The sequence below is a fragment of the Eulemur rufifrons genome, chromosome 16 (assembly GCF_041146395.1).
Source record: "Eulemur rufifrons isolate Redbay chromosome 16, OSU_ERuf_1, whole genome shotgun sequence".
In the NCBI taxonomy this organism is placed as follows: Eukaryota; Metazoa; Chordata; class Mammalia; order Primates; family Lemuridae; genus Eulemur; species Eulemur rufifrons.
Genome location: NC_090998.1, coordinates 61805140 through 61826272, shown reverse-complemented (window position 1 = coordinate 61826272; position 21133 = coordinate 61805140). Strand labels below are relative to the sequence as shown.

General features: G+C 33.5%; 1 protein-coding gene across 4 annotated transcripts in view; it reads left to right on the top strand.

Annotated features, from left to right (window-relative positions):
- The window catches only part of PPP1R12A (protein phosphatase 1 regulatory subunit 12A), a 142427-nt gene that overhangs the window by 79204 nt on the left and 42090 nt on the right, over positions 1-21133 (top strand). For all 4 annotated transcript variants that reach the window (XM_069489797.1, XM_069489796.1, XM_069489795.1 and 1 more), the window contains 6 exons: positions 375-534; positions 4701-4845; positions 10899-10973; positions 11598-11686; positions 11833-11990; positions 16088-16212. In XM_069489797.1, the coding sequence (XP_069345898.1) occupies positions 375-534; positions 4701-4845; positions 10899-10973; positions 11598-11686; positions 11833-11990; positions 16088-16212 (752 nt within the window). The remainder of the gene's footprint in view (positions 1-374; positions 535-4700; positions 4846-10898; positions 10974-11597; positions 11687-11832; positions 11991-16087; positions 16213-21133) is intronic.

Sequence of the window (21133 nt, the reverse complement as noted above, 5' to 3'; positions counted from 1 at the left end):
TCAAAATAGTAGATAGAAATTTGAGATTTATTTGCATGTAATTGTTAAAAAACATGTGTTAGCCCAAAGGATGCTACCTTGGGAAATATTCAAATTTAAAAAGAGAGAAGGAATAATCAGAAAGTAAAAAGAAAACCAAAATAACATGGTGGGGCAAAAACCAAATAATTAGTAGAGAGAGTTACTAAAATGTCCATAATATTCCCACATTTATTTATTTAATCAACGTGTTATAAGCAGCTCATTTTTCAAAAATATGGTTTAACTTTTAATTTTCATTTAAACTTGAAATGTTTTAGATAATTTTATTTTCCGGGATAGAAAGGATACTTTTTATTAAACAAAAATAAAAACAATTATTTTTATTTTATCAGGAGTTGATATAGAAGCAGCTCGAAAGGAAGAAGAACGGATAATGCTTAGAGATGCAAGGCAATGGCTAAATAGTGGTCATATCAGTGATGTCCGACATGCAAAATCTGGAGGTACAGCACTTCACGTTGCAGCCGCCAAGGGCTATACAGAAGTTTTAAAGTAAGTATTGTTTTTTATAGAGTTGTTTTTCTACCTTGCTTTTTTTTCTTTATTTCATTGTTTCCTTTCTTAAAATGGCTGCAAACATTATTTTGAAACAATTTATAAAAGAGTTCTTTAATGTCTGTTTTCAGGACAAAAGAGAAAAACTATTTTGGATATGATTGTTTTTGTTCTAAAGTTCTTTTAGTCTCAAATTTTGATTATTCTACTGTTGTTTTTCTCAGTTGTAATTTTCCAGTAAATTGAATTTAAGTGTCTGTCAACCATTATATGTTTACTTTTTGGACTAACAATTTACTACAGAGTCATTTTGAGGGTCCCAGATTGACTGAGACTAAGAATAACATATTATAAGTGTATCATCAAGTTCTGAGAACTTGGTCTTGCTGAATATTTATTTCATTTAATTTATCTACAATACAGTTTTCTTTTTACTACATGAACACTAGAACTGAGAATGCTGTTAGCATATTAAATATCAAGCCATAAGCAACTTTAACTCTGTAGGGCTCTATGTTGATCAGCAAATTTCCTTGGAAAAAAAGCTTCTTTATGTCACAGCAATTTTTTTTTTTTTTTTTTTTTACTAATGCAATGCAAAAATGTTGACAATTATTTTAAAAAAAGTATTCAGTGCATAACTTTTGTTATCTGTATATGGAAGGAAATAAGACTGGCTCTCAGCAAAATCTACTACGCCCTCTATGTTGCTTCTTGTCTACTTGGGCTTCTAATATCAATCTGTCTTCCTTATTCCCTCTCATCAGTAAAAGACAGCGAAGAATAGTGGGTCACCTGTTCCTAAGTTTCCTCTTTTTTTTCAATTTCTATTCAACCTCTCCTAAGAACAGTACAGTAGTGTTGCCTTTTAATTAGTTTTCTTGTCCCCTATCTGTTTCTGTTACAAAATTTTTCAAACAAATCATGAAGTGAACTTAGTGAGTTGCCAACAGCATCCTTTTTTAAAGAGTAGAAAATATCAAAAAATATTGCATGTAGTAAAGGTAAGAATTGCTTCTTAAAACTCGTTTCTATAAACATATATGTGAGTACTGAATTACAGTATAAAATAGTTTTCTGGATGGCTTCCAAGTGTTCTTTGTAATTATATTATCCAAGCTCTCAAAATCTTTCATTAAGGTTCTCAGTGGGGATCAGGATAAATGTTAAACTCCTAAACTTAGCACATAAAATTCATCGTCATCTGGCCACTGTCTGCTCTTTTATGTTGAAGTGCCACTGTTGCTCTTCAGGCATTCATTATGCCATCCGTATGTATCTACTTTAAGTTGTGTCATGATGTCTTAATGCCCACTCTTGTTTCTGTCCAGATGCCTTTATTCACCATCTCTTCTACTTATAGGCAAATTCTGTTTGATCCCTTGACTCAGCTCAAGGCCCTTAAGCATATGAAATAAATGCTCAGCGTCATTCTTCATTAAGTGCAAATAAAAACTATAACAAGTTATCTTTTTTCATCTATCATATTGGCAAAGAACAACATTTTTGGCACACACTATGTTGACAAGGTGTGGGGAAAAGACTCTTACATTACTAGTGGAAGTATAAATAACAATTCAGCAAATTCTATCAAAGTACTGGTTATTCTTTAGCTCAGTAATTCTACCTCTAGGATTATTTTTTTTTACAGATATTCTTACCCACATAGGAAGTATGTGCTAACAGCATTGTTCGTAATAGGAGTAGGAAAATAGTATAAGTGACGGTATATCCTTTCACTGGAATACTATGCCACAGTTAAAACAAGAATGAGAAACTCGTTACATATTATTATGGAAAGAATACTAAGATGTATTATGAAATATCGAAATCAAAGATAGAAGTATATGTCATTTGTATTTATTTTTTAAAAATTAAAAATGATATTTGCTTATATATGCATGAAATCTTTTTGTAAGGATCCGATTAAAATTAATAGTATGGTTACTTGGGGGAAGGGGAAACTATAATATTAATAGTTGGCTAAAGGTCAGCAGTGGGAAACCCTACATATCCTTTTTTTTAATTTTTGAAACTTGTGGATAGATTACTTACGAAAATAAATAAACATATATATGAAATGAAAAATAAATAGAAGAGAGAGATGTTTTAAATGTAACCTTCTCTCCACTTCTGCTCTCCCCTAAACACTCAACTCCTTTGAATTTGATTTTGATACCTTTCAGTTTTGTACTCCCATTGCATTTCCATGAGAGAATCTATCCCTGAGGGTTGATTTTAGTTTCACTTTGGTCCTCCATTAGGAGCTCCTTTTACATAGGCATTTTTTTTTTAAGTATCCTTGTGGGGCTTGGTATATACAGAGAATCATGTTTGTTGAAAAAAGTGTATCTACCTTCCTAAATCTCTCTTCCCTCTTCACACAGACTCCTGAGTACTTACAGTTTTATGTTGCTCAGGATATTTAACATTATAGTTCATATTTCCTAACAGGGATATGTTTTTATTATCTTATATTCCAGTATTATTTCTGCCTCTGTTAATAAAGTTTGTAATGATACATGTTAGCAGAGATATTTCTTTAACTTAAGTCTTTGTTAGTCTTTTCTTTATTAGATCATGGCTCTTAAATGTTGGTCTGCAGATAGATGACAGGCAGTGATATGAGAATCACATGAGGGACTTATTAAATATATAGATTGACAGGGCCCATTCCCAGTATGCCAATTCAGTTGTATTGGGGTAGAGCTGGGGAATGTTTTTTTAAAAAAACAAGCTGTTCACGTGGTTTTGTTATGGAGCCAGGATTAGAAATAGCTACTTTCGATATTGTTAGGAAATAGAGGATTAGTTCATAAAAATAAATAAATGAAGGGAGATTATACATTAGCTGTCACTATCACCTCCTGTAGGTAAATAAAAGAAGCTCTTATCAAGCTCAACATCTTGGAAAGTAAGGTAAAGGTCAACTAGATTTCATGGGTTATATTTAGTGTTCATTCACCTGCGATGGGAGGCTATGCTATGTGCAATTTATAGACCCATTCTTTGCTCTCTGTGAGCTTAATTTCTAAATAAGATAAAGATTGATGTCAATATGCAATTAAAAGGGCATACTAACATAATTTATGCAACTCTTTGCATTGTATTAAAATGTATTCCTGTTTTCTAGCTTGTTGATGATTGGAGTATCTGCTTTCTACTGCTACAGAAAAATAGACTTGACTCCGACTCCTTGGAATATGTGTTTTGCTTTGTTTTCTTCCTAACAGATTGCCATTTCCCTTTGAATTTCCTATGGTACATCATACAGGTTCATGAAAGCTTTCACAAACCAGTTCCTCAACTGCAAGGCAATAGAAACATTACAAGATAAGCTTGTTTGATCCCCGTATATTTTTAGAAGACATTTAACCGGAGATGACGTATCATGTGGACACCTGAGGATAGTCTTGGCAGTAAATGAGTTTTACATACAAATTGATCTGTCAGTTTTGCATCTTACATTGAAAAATTATGGGCTTTTCTGTGAAAATTTTACTTACAAGTCCTGTCAACAAGAGTAATCAGTGTCATACCATACCGCAAGACTGAGTCATTAGGAATTAAAACTGCGTTATTATGGGAGTGACTCAAGAGCCTCTCTTTTTTTTTTTTTTTTTTTTTTTTGAGACAGAGTCTCACTTTGTTGCCCAGGCTAGAGTGCCATGGCGTCAGCCTAGCTCACAGCAACATCAAACTCCTGGGCTTAAGCCATCCTACTGCCTCAGCCTCCCGAGTAGCTGGGACTACAGGCATGTGCCACCACGCCCGACTAATTTTTTTCTATATATATTTTAGTTGGCCAGATAATTTCTTTCTATTTTTAGTAGAGACGGGGGTCTCGCTCTCGCTCAGGCTGGTCTCGAACTCCTGACCTCGAGCGATCCACCCTCCTCGGCCTCCCAGAGTGCTAGGATTATAGGCGTGAGCCACCGTGCCCGGTCCTCTTTTGTGTGTGTGTGTGTGTGTGTGTGTGTGTGTGTGTGTGTTTTCTGAGAATTACTTTCTATTTGCCCTAATTAATTCATTGAGGGGAGGGATTTGAACTCTGAAAAGAAATGTATTGCAAATTTTTGTGACATTGCATGATGTAAAGCTCTTGATTGTGTTTGCTCATTTCTAGATTTTAATGATTATCTAATTCATTATAATTTCTTTAGACTTTTAATACAGGCAGGCTATGATGTTAATATTAAAGATTATGATGGCTGGACACCTCTTCATGCTGCAGCTCATTGGGGTAAAGAAGAAGCATGTCGAATTTTAGTGGACAATCTGTGTGATATGGAGATGGTCAACAAAGTGGTAGGCCTTTTAAATGTATTTTAAATATTTTAACTTGTAGAAATACGGTTTTAATCTCAAAAGGTTATAACCATATAAATTATATAATTGTGTTTTTATCAGCTTTATAAAACATTTTGTCAATCAATTGATTAATTAATAGTTTGAGTCTTTTCAGCTACTGTATGAGCTGGTTTTGGCCTTGTTCTGCAAAGAAAGCAGTATTACTTTTTCAGTAATCATACTACCATACATATAGAGGAGACTTGGGTACTTGCATTAATATTATATTCCCTGAAATTCATAAATTAAGAAAAGTTTGCATCTCTGTGTGAATGTTTTCTGTCATCAGTATAAGTTAGAACACATGCAGAAGGGTGTTTCTAATTCTCTTTAGCTGTTAGTCGTATTAGCTTGCTTATAGTAGTTCTTTAAGTGACATGGATAGTGAGGTCTTACACCAGGTAAGGATAGTAAAAACCATAAAGTTTTACACCAAATAAGATTATTGAGGTGCAACATCTAGTCTCCTAGTTTTACGGATAACAGTTTAGTGAGGTAAATGATTTACTTAATATCACAATTAGGTAGAATGAGGGAGCAAATGCCATACAAATGATTTTTCACAAAATCGTGAGAAGATTCAAGTTATCAAATTTTTTGTTACAGTAGACTTTTGTCCTCTGCTCCCTTTCATATAACATTTGTCAGTAACCAGTGTCACCATTATTCTGCCCACTCCATATTGTAGATGATAAATATCACGGAAAGCGCAAAACATGTCTCCTTTAATGAGCTTAATTACCCTTCACTTCTATAGAATGTTCCTTGTGTATTGCATTTCACAGAATATTGTAGTAGATTACTTAGTTCATTAAATGATCTCATCTTCATTCAAAACAGGGCCCTCTAATTCTGTTGTGTCCATTAGTATGGGTGCTAGGGCTCATTGCTTCAGTAACTGCAAGTTCTAATGGGGGAGCTGTGAAAGGAAGAGAGTAAACATGACACACCATATGCCCAAGATTTGTCTGTGGGTAAATTGTTGGAGGTTGAGGGACGTGGTGTAGATTCATGTCCTAGTTGCTGACATAAAGAGATAAAGAAGCCCTCTGAATTCCTTTGCTATTTCTGTAGTAGGGTACTAGATACACATTTTCATTAACTGATAAAAATGTATTTGAACTTTGGGAGGCCAAGGTGGGAGGATTGCTTGAAGCCAGGAGTTTGAGATCAGCCTGGGCAACAGAGCCATACTCTGTCTCCACAAAAAAATAAGAAAAATTAGCCGAGTGTGGTGGCACATGCCTGTAGGCCCAGCAACTTGAAAGGCTGAGGCAGGAGAATTGCTTGAGCCCAGTTTGAGGCTGTAGTGGGCTATGATCACCCCACTGTAATCTAGCCTGGCCAACAGAGTGAGAACCTTATTTTAAAAAGAAGAAGATGAAGAATTGTAGGTGTGCCTCATTATCCCTTAGAATTGTATGATTTTCAACTTTTTTTCATATATATTATCCTTTTACCAATCCTGTGAAGTTAAGAGTTTTACACATTCAGGAACATGATCAGAGAAGTTAAGTAATTTTTCTAAAGCCCTCATAATTTTTTTTTTTTTTTGAGACAGAGTCTCGCTCTGTTGCCCAGGCTAGAGTGAGTGCCGTGGCATCAGCCTAGCTCACAGCAACCTCAAACTCCTGAGCTCGAGCGATCCTCCTGTCTCAGCCTCCCGAGTAGCTGGGACTACAGGCATGCACCACCATGCCCAGCTAATTTTTTCTATATATATTTTTAGCTGTCCATATAATTTCTTTCTATTTTTAGTAGAGATGGGGTCTCGCTCTTGCTCAGGCTGGTCTCGAACTCCTGAGCTCAAACGATCCGCCCACCTTGGCCTCCCAGAGTGCTCGGATTACAGGCGTGAGCCACCGCGCCCGGCCTAAAGCCCTCATAATTAAGTGGGTTTTTAAAATTCTACTGAATTCCTCTGTAATTTTTTTAGTTTTAGTTTCTTCATGTTTTATTTTTCCAGATACTATTGTTATAAAAATATAATTTTAAATTTCTGTCAAAATACTATTTTCTTTTTTAAATCAAGATTTTAAAGACATCTTTTTTAATGGTGAGGAGCTACATAATGTACATAGCATTCCAAAGGCCTTTGTGCCGTAAATATACCCAAATACAAGCCGTTCTCTTTTTTTTTTGAAAACTTCTCTAGTAATATAAAATATTCTTATAAGACTTTCCTCTTAATTTTAATAATTTTGTAACTTTGCATATGTGAATTACGCTGTCTTCTCTGTTTTTATTGGCTACATTTAAAAAACATGTTATGTTTCATGTTCAATCAAAATAAATTACCCATAAATTAATTGGGTAAGCCTGCCTATATGAATTGATCTTGTCATTCGATACATTCTTTTGTAAATTGAAAATTTTTACTAAATTTCTTTTTAAAAATGATATCAAAGAAATATACTTAAGGTATTTTCAGAGTTTGGATGAATTCAAACATGATTTGGGGAAATAATATATAGTATGGTAAATGTAACAAATCATATAGAAAATCTGAAAATCTTTCAGAACATGTTCTAAAAATAAATATTTAGAACTTTTGGTCTCATTTCTTTAACTCATTTGCAAACTGTAAAACATTTGCTGTCATTTGAATTCATTATTATACATTATGTGATACAGATTTTAAACATAGAGGTTTTTATTTTGCTTCCTTAATTTATTCAAAGAATTGTTTTACTGCAATATACCTGGATATTGTTTCTTCTTAAATATTTAATAGGAGGCTTTTCTGGTTGGTATTTCTCTTAATGCATTAAGGCAATAGTTACCAGACAAGTTTTTAGCTTGATACCTATCATTATAAAGATTTAAATGAATAACAAGCCTATTCCTTGTATTAATGGGCACAAGGATTTCTTTTTACCATAATTCTGTCCAAGCTTATTCTTATTCTTTATAAAACAAAGTGACATACTAGAACAGTAGAGACCTAGATTCTACTTCCACTTTCCCTTCATTACTTCCATGACCTTGGGCAAATACCATGTACTTAAGAGTCTAGGTTTCCTCATCTGTGCAATGAGAATCATAACACTTGTCCCATCTATTAATACTTTACTGGTTGTTGTGAAGATGAAAAGAGATCATACCTATACAAGCAATTCAGTTAGAATAAGTGAGTAGAGAAGAATGAAGAGACTATGAAGTTAGACTTACAATATCTCTAGTGTGTCTGTGGCTCTGGTAATTTATAGATGTATTGAACTGATTTTTTTAAGCATTTTTTTTCTTTTAAGATAGAGTTCCTATTTTCTTATACTTCAGCATTGGGTTCTCCTCCATTGTTTCCTGGTTGCCTTGAATGACTCTGCTTATATACCATGCTGTGCTTGTACTCCATTAGTGAAACTCAGTAGCCTTATGGTAGTTAAGAATCAAGTAATGTTCATAACTTCACAGTTGTTAGCATAACTGTCCTATAGTTTGTTTAAAGAACCTGTTTAAGTTATTGGGTTAAGTTGATGGGGTGTGCTTTTATGAAATTAGAAATTTTTCTGTTTATAGCCCACATTTTACTCTAGTTTTTATTCTCTATCAGCTGCTGTTTGCAAAGTAGACTCATTTATCAGGGGAGAGTGAAAAGAAAGGTTAGTAAGGTGATCTAATTTCTTACTCCTAAAAAGGAAAATTCCTTAGTTATTAAAATAACCCTATTGCATTTAACTACTGTAAAAATTTAATTACAGTTGTATAAATAAAATGTTCAAGGTGTATTTCATTCCTGAGAATGTTTGATAAATGCTTAAAATAATACTTAAAAAGTAGTCAGTGAATTATTTCTACATAATAACATGATCATGAACATAGTTTAAAAGTATAGCATTGGGTAACATTTTAGAATTAATTATACAACGAGTATAATATAGCAAAACTGGAATTAACATTACTTCTAATCTAAAGGGCACCTTAAATTGTGAGCCAGTTATTTTATTTCAGAGCAGTTTATTCTTTAGGAATTTAATTCTTGGCTTTTAATACTCAAGGTTGAAATGGGAGGACAGTTTATTAAAACTAACACTTTTTATCTTGGACTGGATAGGGAAGGATAGATTGCCTCTTAAATTCCTATTGGGAAGTCTTTCTAGCAAGAAAAGGAAAATATAAGAAGTGTTTTTGAATTTTTTTTTTTTTTTTTTTTTTTTTTGAGACAGAGTGTCGCTTTGTTGCCCTGGCTAGAGTGAGTGCCATGGCGTCAGCCTAGCTCACAGCAACCTCAAACTCCTGGGCTCAAGCGATCCTCCTGCCTCAGCCTCCCGAGTAGCTGGGACTACAGGCATGCGCCACCATACCCGGCTAATTTTTTCTATATATATTTTAGTTGTCCATATAATTTCTTTCTATTTTTAGTAGAGACGGGGTCTCACTCTTGCTCAGGCTGGTCTCGAACTCCTGACCTTGAGCGATCCACCCGCCTTGGCCTCCCAGAGTGCTAGGATTACAGGCGTGAGCCACCGCGCCCGACCTGAATCTTACAAATTTTAAATACACATACTCTTACCTATAAAGCAGCATTTTGTGTATTTTTAAGAATACTTCATAGACCATAACTTTCCATTTTATTAACAATGGGAAAAAATAGCTCAGATATTGGGTAGCTTATCATTTGTTTTATAGTGTTTAGAAATTACCTCCTTTCTTAGTAGCTATTAATATCCTGATGTTGATGTAGAATTGAGGGTTGTAGTTTTGTTTGTTTTAAAATAGAAAAAATAGTGTGATTGTTTTTATTTTCTGGTCAGTGGCATGGATGGAAAAAATAGAGTGATTTTCAAAGCCATTATTATCTGTCCATTCTGACTTTGTTGTGGATATAGGAATACTGTTAGGAAAGAAATTTGAACTTCCTTTCTTTCAGAATGATATATTTTCTAGTTGAAAACAGAATTTTTTCTGAGAAAGCTTCATATTCTGGACAACATATGAGAGAGAATATATTCCAAATAATGAACTTTTGGCATCCTAGAAACTTGTATCAGTGGGGAGTTCTTACAAGGACAAAGGCAGGCAACAGGAAAAATTCTTACTATGTTTTGTTAGTAGCTCCTTGAAATTTTCTTTTCCAGATTGAATTAAAATAGATTGACAGATGTTCATCTGTACTAATTTTTAAAACTAAGGTATACCTGTGGTTAGCTGAACATTAAGAAGTTTAGAAATATATATATATATATTTTTATTTTATTTTTCTACCAAGATTTTAATTAAGTTTTAGGGAGTTATCAAAAAGAAATAAGGTCTCAAAGGCTAAAATACCAAGTAATTTCACTCCTAGGTATATATCCAAGAAAATGAAAACAGATGTCTGCACAAAAACTTGTACATGAATTTCATAGCAGCATTATTTATTTAGGCAAAAAACAAAAGCAAATGTCCAGATGATGGCTAGATTAGCATCATTGTCATGCAATGGAATGTCATGCAATGGAACATTATTCATCAATAAAAAGGAATGAGGTAGTGATACATGTACAGCATGGATGAACCTTGAAAACATTTAGAGAGAAGTCGGTCACAAAGGGCCACATGGTGTATGATTCTATGTATATGAAATGTCCAGCATAGGCAAATCCATAAAGACAGGAAGTAGATTAGTAGTTGCTTTGGGTTGAGGGGAATGCAGACAATGAGGTGGGGGGCAGTGACTGCCAAAGGGTATGTTCTTTCTTTTGGGGGTGTTAACATATTCTAAAATTGATTATGGTGATGATTGTATAACTTTGTGAATATACTGAAAACCATTGAATCGTACCTTTTAAATGGGTGATTGTATGGTATGTGAGGTACATCTTAATAAAGCTATTACCAAAAAAAAGGAGGGGGTATTCTCAGCTTTTCTCTCACATGGATTTCTCCTTAAAGTTGTGTGTATAATATCATTTATAACTACTGTAAAAAATGTTAACTGATGTCTTTCTATAAAATTATGCTGAATTACTGAAGACATTTTATGATTTATTGACTTTTTGTCATCACTACCCTCTTTGTTTCCTACCTAGGGCCAAACAGCCTTTGATGTAGCAGATGAAGACATTTTAGGATATTTGGAGGAGTTGCAAAAGAAACAAAATCTGGTATGTTTGATGACTGTCTAAAAATTGCCTATATTACTGAATTCTCTGAATAGCTTTGAATTTCAGATAGTTGGAAAAAGTATTCTTGTGATGTTTTGTACTTTTTGGTTTTAAATTATTCCTAGCAATCAAACAGGGGTAGTAGTGATATCTAGCCTTTTGTGTAGCTTATCCCCATTCTATTTCCTTCCCCACAAAATGAACATTTATATAATGTATATGGACTCAAGAATAACATGTTTTGCAATTTCATAAGAGAATTTTGCTTAAAAGGAGGAGACTGTAAAATCTCAGCTTTCTAATAGCAGGTCATAGATAAGCAAGGAGTTACATAACTGGAAACAGTACCATCAGCTATCCTAAGTGGTTAGTAGACATCGGTTTTTTTCAGTGAACTAAGGTTGGAAGGATCTAAAAAATCCATTTAGTTCTGCATGGAGCTTTTTATCTTTTGTCTAGTGCTTTTCCTTCTTTACTCAAGCTCTTTCCTTTTCAGGTAAAACTTAAATCTTTTTATTTGTTTGTTTTGTTTTGTGTTTGAAAAACTACTTTGTTATTATTTTAAACTATATTTACATTATTTTAATAGTATTCTTATTTTTCTTTGCATAACTTTATGTAAAGCTCCATAGTGAAAAACGGGATAAAAAATCTCCGCTAATTGAATCAACAGCAAATATGGACAATAATCAGTCACAGAAGACCTTTAAAAAGTAAGTAAAATATTAAATTAAGTTTGTTATTGTTATGAATGAGTTGGCATAATGGCCTTATGCATGATTATTGTGGATCTGGGAAAAACTAATGTATTTTTACCTTTTGTGTTTATAATCATTTGAAGGCTCTTTTCCTTTTACAGCAAAGAGACATTGATTATTGAACCAGAGAAAAATGCATCACGTATTGAATCTCTGGAACAAGAAAAGGTTGATGAAGAAGAAGAAGGAAAGAAAGATGAATCTAGCTGCTCTAGTGAAGAAGATGAGGAAGATGATTCAGAATCAGAAGCTGAAACAGGTAAAATTTGAAGGATAAATACATTTTCATTGAATTTTATTGGAGTGTTATAGTAAGACAAAATCAGGCTTAATTTTTAAACTTTTTGGACAATTTGCTGCTTGTTCAGATACCTGCCAACCCAGTAAATTACCTTTCATTGAATATTAGAAACTTGCTTACAGTTGTGAATTTATTATTCTCTAATTATCTGGGGGGCTCTTGTTCATCTCTGTGTTTTGCTAACCTATATTCAAAGAAGGTGCAGAGGCTTCTAAGACTCCCTCAGGATGGTACAGATAGGTTGTGAATGGATTCTCAGCAATTCAAGAATGTTCCTGTTGCTTTCTGAGGCCCACAAGTTCAGGAAGCTGGTCCTTGCAGCATCTTGAGTTTCCCGTAAGAAATAATAGGGTAGGGACTGAATCAAGATACTTTCCTAGGAGGGTATGGGAGAATTTGCTTTGTTTTGAGAAATTTTAAAGGTACAAAAAAGTATAATATACTAAACATTCATGTTCCAACTTCTAAGACTTAAGACTTAACAGCTGTTGACATTTAGTCATACTTACTTCAAATTTTTTTAAATAAAATTAAAACATTTCAGTTGTCTTCTTTAGCCACCGCCCACCCTAGTCTGCTTCCTTTTCCTTCCTTCCTTAAGGCAATCTCTATGATGAGTTTTTTCTGTAATCTTGTAGTTCATTTTTATACTCTTTTATGTGTACATTCATAAGTACTCTATAGCAATTATAATATTGCCTTATTTTTTTATTTTTATGCTCTAGGAATTGTTATACATCTTTATTTTTTTCACTCAAAAGTTATATTTTTTACATTTGTCCATAAATCTTTTTCTATGAATTTGTCTGTTTATATAATTTATCTTTTTAGCTATTGTACAATATTCTATTAAATATATCCATTTCCCTTCTGACAAACATGTACCTTATTCCCAACTTTTTGTTGTTTTAAATAATGCCACAGTGATGATGCTTCCTATATATATTTGCAAGAGATTCTCTAATGGACTAGAAATTGAATTACTGAGTCATAGGGTACATACATTTTCAGTTTTCATATATGCCAAATTGTTTTACAAAGCCACTATAAAAACTTACATTCCTTTTTTTTTTTTCTATCAAGGATCTGGTTTCTGTGTTTTTTTTTTTTCCAGTGGGCTCACAGTTTTATAGATTTTGTTTACCAAATTGCTTTTATTAAATAACATTTATTTTCTTAATCTGTATGAGTTAATCACTGAAAACTTACGAATGTCATGAAATACTAATATTGCCTTCTTTGAGTTTTATAACCCAGCATTTTAGCGTATAAATTTATCAGAAGAAAATATTCTACTTCCATTAATATTTTTGATCAGTGAAAAAAATCATCATCATCAGGACCAGTTCGGTGGTCACTGGTAAACACAAATGGAGCCCTAGAATGTCTTGGAATCTGTTTCCTGTAGATACACCAGCAGCTCTTTGAGTCATTTTCTTTTTACTCAGCAAAATATTTCCTCTAAGAAAATATGAGAAGCTAAGATTTACTAAATAAACAAGAAGTCAAGGAACATACTGATAATTGTTTCCCATTAAAAAATAAGATAAATGGGCTAGCTTTGTTGCTCAAGTGATGTGTTTTGGATTCCTTTATTTTCTGGAGGCTTACTAATCCAAAAAGTAAATTTTTCTGTACTATACAAGAGTTTGTGAAATTCATAAATGGCTAGACTCTAGTCACTTAGGAATTTAAATTTTTCTTTGTTGCTGTCACATTATTGGTCTTATGACTCAACATATCCTTTGCGTTGGTGAGATAATCATATGGATAAAATTGGATGCCAGAGCAATAGGTAGTCATTGAACGTTGTATTTGTGTAACATGCTAATTTAAAATATTTCTAATTATAAAAGCAAATTATGTGAGAATAAGCATGCATAGTGTTTAAGAAGATAGACGGATTCATGCATATAATTGTACGTGTGGGTAATTTATTTAATCTCAGATTTCTCATCTGTAAAATTAGGATAATATTAAGTGGTTTCAATGGATACTTTATAATAACCAGTTACTTTGTAATAACTGTTAGCTTTCATACAATAATTGTATAAAGTTAAATTCTGCTAATTTAAATATAGTCAATATACATGCTTACCTAAAATCACTTCAGTTAAATTGTACTGTTTTCATTGTGCATTTTACAAAAACTGAAAGATAAAATGATGTATTGATATTTAAATTGATCCAGGTACTTTTGCAAGTATTTAAAGTTTTGTCTTGTTTTGTTTTGTAGTTAATCTCTTCCCTGGGAGAAAGTTAATCTCTTCCCTCGCTCCCAGTCTATAGTTAACTATATCATTACAAATCAAACTATATGCATATGCACAAGAAAGCCAGGACTAGCACCCAGATCTCCTAACTCATGTGTCAAGTCTTTTTCTATTTATTTAGTAGAATTCAAGAACTGGAAGTCCAGGCAGATCTCTCATAGATTTCTAGGTTTTTAACTTTTATCTTAGTTGGCCCTTGTATACCATTCAGTGTTAGGCACCAAGGAGCTATTTCAAACAAACAAAAGACTTAATTTTAGGCCAGTTTTACCTCTAACTAGCAAACCTGAACATGTTTTGCTTGAAATGTTCTTGATTATAAAATGAGAAGAATTGGACTACATGATCTGAATACTTCTTTAAACTCTACTATTCTATTAAATATAACTGACTACCATCAAATTGCATTCTGTTATTATTAGTTCCCTGTTTGGAATTTAAGCATACCAGTTGCCGTCTGTTCGGTTTCTCACTGAGCTAACTTTAAATGTCCCTCTGAAGCATTGTACTATGATAATTTTGTTCTTCCTGTTGCTAGTGGTCATTTGTGCCAGGAAAATTTGACAGTCTCAAGAATTAATCCATATAAATGCTGTGTGGTTCCTTCTCTCTCAGTCTTCTAATATTAACCAAACTTTATCAGACTTTATTTGGCAAACCTGAAAAAGCAACCCATTTCCCTATGGAGAGAGCTACAGCTTGATTTGACCATTTCTAAACCATTTCTTTTTTCTACTTTTTGTAAGATTATTTCTTTGAGAAACTATTTGACATAAAATAACTATTTTGTCAAATGTTTTTTTTTTCATAAATTCTCTTCAGTGTTCCTTCTCTTCTCATAAAGCAGATAAAAATAAGAATTCAAACAAAAGTTTTAATTGCCTTTCTGACAATTTATAAATTAGAGGGATAGTTGAAGGAATGAAAACGGAGAAGTACATCTTTTGCTTTTAGGATTTTTCGCCCTAAAACTTGAAATTTTCATTCTTCGTTGAAATCAGATGGGTAAAAGAACTTTAACAGTATTAACAATATTTGCTTAATAAGTTAGATGGTGGTGCATAGGGCTTATTTTGTTTATTATTCATTTTTCTTACTATAAGTTACATGGAGTGAAGGTTTTTTGCCTTTTCATTGGCTGATATATCCCTAGTACCTAGGACAGTACTTGAAGAATGGAAACATTTAATAAATATTTGTCAGATGACTCTCTCCACAGTTAGATTATTTTCCAGGAAGATAGTATTGTCCCCATTTACCTTTAGACTTTTTAAGAGTGGAAAGGCGTGCTTTTTGGGACATTTAATCATACTATTACACAGGAATATAAGCTGATTATTGACAAAAGCACTTTTAGATTTCCCCGAATAAAGAGAAGCGGTCCATTTTAGATCAGCAATAGTAGTTGTTTATCCATTAGAAAATTGCATAGCTATTATTCATTTTTTTTAGTTACATTGCATTCATGCATTCAAATTTTAAATCTTAATTAAATTTTTAAAATTTTCTTAATGATAAAAGTACAGAAATCAGGTTCTATTTGTGCTTGTTATTTTTAGAAGCTTCGTTGTGTGTCTTTCATGTTATCTTAACTGTTTACTTCAGCATACATTTTGAGATGTTTCTAGAAACTTGAAAAATCCTCTTGTGAAAACACATAGCAATGTGGAAAGGCTTAAAATTAACAAAATCTTAAAAATGGAATATAAATGGATATTTTCCTAACCATTGCAACCAAATTCCTATAGAATCTTAACTCTTAATTTTTTGTTTATTTAATAGATAAGACAAAACCTATGGCATCTGTAACTAATGCCAACACTTGTAGTACACAAGCAGCTCCTGTAGCTGTTACAACACCTACTGTGTCATCAGGTCAGGCAACACCCACATCACCTATTAAAAAGGTAAGCCAAAATTTTGTGTGCTAAAAATACGTATATTCTATTTAAGTACTATTTGGACTAACTCATTGAAACAATTCTGAATTTTTATATTTTATGCCAGAAATATTTAAGATTTTAGAATAGAAATACATTTTTCTGTTTTTAATTTGACTGAAATTTCCTCTGAACCATGTTAAAGTCTTTTTGGTGGGGAGGTATCCTTTTTGCAATTGATATTACAGTTGATATTATGGTTGATAGTTAAACATTACATACAGTTGGTAGTTAAAAATAAATGACAAACATTTTATAATATTAAAACCAGTGATTATGGTAGTTTTTATTTATGTTAAACTTTTTTATTTTGAGAAACTCAGGTTTTATGTCTTTTATCTCTCTTAAGTAAAGGTGCATGTTGATAATTTCACACACGGGTAAGTAAGGCACAAAAAGTACTACCACAAGTCAGTGCGAGAACTAGAATTTAGATTTTCTAACTCAGTGCAAAGCACTAGGCATGCAACTATGGTGCACCAGTAAAAGCATGATCTCTGAGGTCAGACAACCAGAGATCAACTCCTGACCCTACCTCTTGACCTTGAACAAGTTATTTACTATCTTCCTTATCTGTCACAAAACAAAACAGAATTAACAAAGAAAATTAATATTGTAAGGGTTCGTTGAGAGAGAGAGCCTGGCTAGTAACTAAGTGTGCTCCCAAAATGTTAGTTTCATTTCTTCCTCTTCTCCCTTTTTCTATTCTCCGTCTGTTCTTCATCCCACTCACCTCTTCTCTCCACCAAAGCAGTTTTCCAACTAGCATGTGGATCTTTTTAAAGCCTTTCCTTTTCTCCCTGCTTCTTTAGAACCTGTCCTTCTTTTAGCCCAAATTAAAGATTAAGGGTTTGTTGGGCAGGGGGTTTCATCTACTGATCTCTTTTTGAAGGGTTCTCTTCACCATCCCTTACTTACCTTTAATGAGCATACTCATTTTGCTATCTGTACACAGCCACACTTTTCCCCCCAAAACTCTTAAAGAATTGATTGCAGTCATAACACTCATCCGTAAATATGTCAGTATGTATTTCCTAAGTACAAAGGCGTTATCCTTCATTCCCACAGTAAAATATTCATACTTAGGAAATTTAACTTAACGTAATACTATTATTTATGTTAACTCATATACGTACTCAGATTTTCCCAGTTATTCTAGTAATGTGTTTTCTAGCTGTCTGTTTTTTAAAATCAAGGGTCCACTCGAGGTTTGCATAATGTGTTTGGTTATGGGGGTCTCTGCTTTTGGATTCTTATTTTGTTGATTGTCTGACATTATTTGGTTTGCATGGATTTAAGGACTGATTTTAAATTCTCACAGTGTTTCTATTGTATTGTCAGTCTTGCTAATATTTGTACTTGGTTTTAAGTGGTCGAAATGTAGACCTTTTTGAAACCATAAACTATAGAATTTTTTAAAAAATCTGTACTTGTAGTAATAATTCTCCTCTAAATCACTTCCCAAAAAAAGCAATAATGTAAATTCTTAGTGACAGAAATGTATGGGTTTCATTGGTACATACTTTGAATATCAAGAAACTATGTGAATGAGTTATCTTACCTTATGTATTCCAAAACTGAACCAACTGCAGGGTTTTGCTTCACAGAGCCCTGGACTTAAACCTAGGCTAAATGATGTTTGCTTAATTTCTTAACTCTTCAGCTGAAATTAAAGAACTATTTTTGCAACAATAAGATTAGGCTGATGATTTGTGGAGATGTTATCTATTAAACCATCAGTTTGATTTTATGCTTTAACTTGTTAACTAACCATAAGTTTTTGTAACTCTCCAGTCAAACTAAGTATTGTTGGGATCACTAAGACAGATTACCTATTCTGCTTATGGTTGTATATTCCAATTAAATGTAAATCCTGTTTTCTTTACTGGGTGGTAAAAATTCAGAATTTTTTTGGAATTAAGTGTTCTAGTTAATTGACTCCAATGGAATAACTGTAATAATCTAGCAAAAGACTGCTCTGTGTTATGGGTTTATGAAGTATACCAATACAAGTGTACAGATGTAGCATTATGATTTAAAAGTACAAATTATATTTGATTTGAGGTAATAGGACCAGAACCTTTGAGATAGATCTTGAAGAATGGGTAGGTAGTACTTCAACAGAGAGAGAAGGAGGATTTGTATACTTTGTTGAAAGGGAGAGAAGAGAAATAGTGTGAACAAGTGGAAGTAATATGGAGTGTTTGGCAAGAAAAATGAATTGTTCAGTCTGATTTATAGGTGCATATATATATATATAAAGTAAAACAGGAAAAGTGGAGCCAAATTATGGAATGTCTTCATTTCTAGTATAGTACATTTATAATTAATTTGGTAGGTAGTAGAGAATCAGGGAAGATGTTTGAACAATGCCGTGAGAGAATTATTCTTTATAGAATATTATTCTGGCAGCAGTGTACAGATATATTTGAAGATGAGGGGGTGATTGTGAAAAGGTTTATTAGAAAGTGACTGAAGTTGCCCACTATGATAGGAAGACAGAATATTGGCCAACAAGCATATGAAAAAATGCCCAACATCTCTAATCATCAGGGAAATGCAAATCAAAACCACAGTGAGGTATCACTTATCTCCAGTGAGAATGGCCTTTATCAAAAAGTCCCAAAACAATAAATGTTGGCGTGGATGCGGAGAGATAGGAACACTCATACACTGCTGGTGGGACTGCAAACTAGTGCAACCTCTGTGGAAAGCAATATGGAGGTACCTCAAAGAGATACAAGTAGACCTACCATTTGATCAAGCAATCCCATTATTGGGCATCTACCCAAAAGAACAAAAGACATTCTATAAAAAAGACATCTGCCTCAAACGTTTATAGCAGGACAATTCACAATTGCAAAGATGTGGAAACAACCCAAGTGCCCATCAATACATGAATGGATTAGCAAAATGTGGTATATGTATACCATGGAGTACTATTCAGCTATAAGAAACAATGGTGATCTGGTATCTCTTGTATTTTCCTGGATAGAGCTGGAGCCCATTCTAGTAAGTGAAGTATCCCAAGAATGGAAAAATAAGCACCACATGTACTCACCATCAAATTGGTTTTAACTGATCAACACCTAAGTGCACATATAGGAATGACATTCATTGGATGTGGGGCAGATGGGAAGGGGGAAGAGGAGATGGGTATATACATACATGATGAGTGCAATGTGCATTGTCTGGGGGATGGACACGCCTGAAGCTCGGACTGGGGGGGGGGGCGGGATGGGAAGGGCAATATGCGTAACCTAAACATCTGTACCCCCATAATATGCTGAAATAAATAAATAAAAGAATATAAAGTAGGGAGGTGGCATGGGCTTATAAAGGAGAGAGGAGGAGAATTAGAGACTTGACAATTTATGAGAAGGAAGAGGACAGAGAAGTCTAACATGATTGTGAAGTTTAAAACATAAGGAATTGAAGAGATAACAGTGCCATTAACAGAAATAGGGAACTGAGGAAGAATTGATTTGTAAGTAAAGTTGTTTGATTTTAGACATGTTGAATTTCAAGTTCCAATTACAATCCTATATACATAGACCATTCTCCAGGTAAACAGAAATTCAGGACTGGAAATTTAGGAGTCGAACTGGAGAATAACAAATTTGTGAATAAGCTGAATGCAATTAATATTTAGCTTGAGGAAGTAGAGGAGACCCTACTCCCAACCCCCAGGAGAAGAAAGTAGAAAGAGATAGGAGATACCAGAGGAGACTCTTGAAATGCTTGTGTTGCAGCAGTTGGATGAGGAAAGTTGTTAACAAAAAAAAAAAAAACCTAGAAAAGGGGTGGTCAAAAAAAGTAAGAATGTCCAGATAGCCTCCTGTTATAAAAGCAAAAGAGAGTTTCTGGGAAGAGGTATAGCTAACACATTGACTGCCATGTGAGTTGTATTTAACTCAGGCTAGTTTTGAGCCCGGGGCTGTGTGAAGCAAAACCGTGCAGTTGGTTCGTGAAAATCTTAATTTGTTGATGTTCTTATTGTTACAATTAATACGGACAGTTTAATTCTAAAAACATGGATTGTGTTGCATATAACTCATGCACAGAAAACAATAAAAAATAACGAATTAGAAAGTTATCGTTTTGTTTAATAAAATACCGTGGCCCCAGGGAAAAAAATTTTTATGTGGCAGTCAATGTGTCAAGTAATTCAGAAAGGTTGATTTATTTATGTATCAAATAAAAATGAAAGTTGCTTTTAAACATACAAACTAGTACTTGAATCCAAATTCATGTTGGGCAGAGTAGAGGTATATCAGCCATAACAGGACGGAAAAAAACGCCCATTTCAAAATTGATATTACTGCTTCATTTTTCTCAACTCTAAAATAACCAAAGTAATAGTATTTTGTTGGGTATTTGCAAAGTTTAAACAAGATAAACTTGTGAAGCACTTTACTTAGGGCAGATACTAGTAAACATTTGTTAAATATTAGCTTCTGTTATAACATTCAGTAAATGTTATCTGCTATCCGACTATTTTATTTTATTTTTTGAGAAAGGGTTTCACTCTGTTGCCCAGGCTGGAGTGTGGTGGTGCAGTCATGGCTCATTGTAGCTATCTAGCTATTTTATCATGGAGGGAAAACATTTGTTTCCAGTTTTCAGGGGTGGAAGAATAAGGCAGGGGTTGGTAAACTGTGGCTCCTGGGCCAAACCTGGCCCCATACCTGTTTTTGTACAGTCCACAAACTAAGAATGGTTTTTAACATTTTTAAATCGTTGGAGAAAAAGAGCAAGAATATTTTCTGACATAAATTCAAATTTCAATTTCTCTAAAGTTTTTTTTGGAATACAGCCACACTCATTCATTTATATATTATCTATCTATGATCTGGAAGCCTAACATTTAGAGTCCAGACCTTTAAAC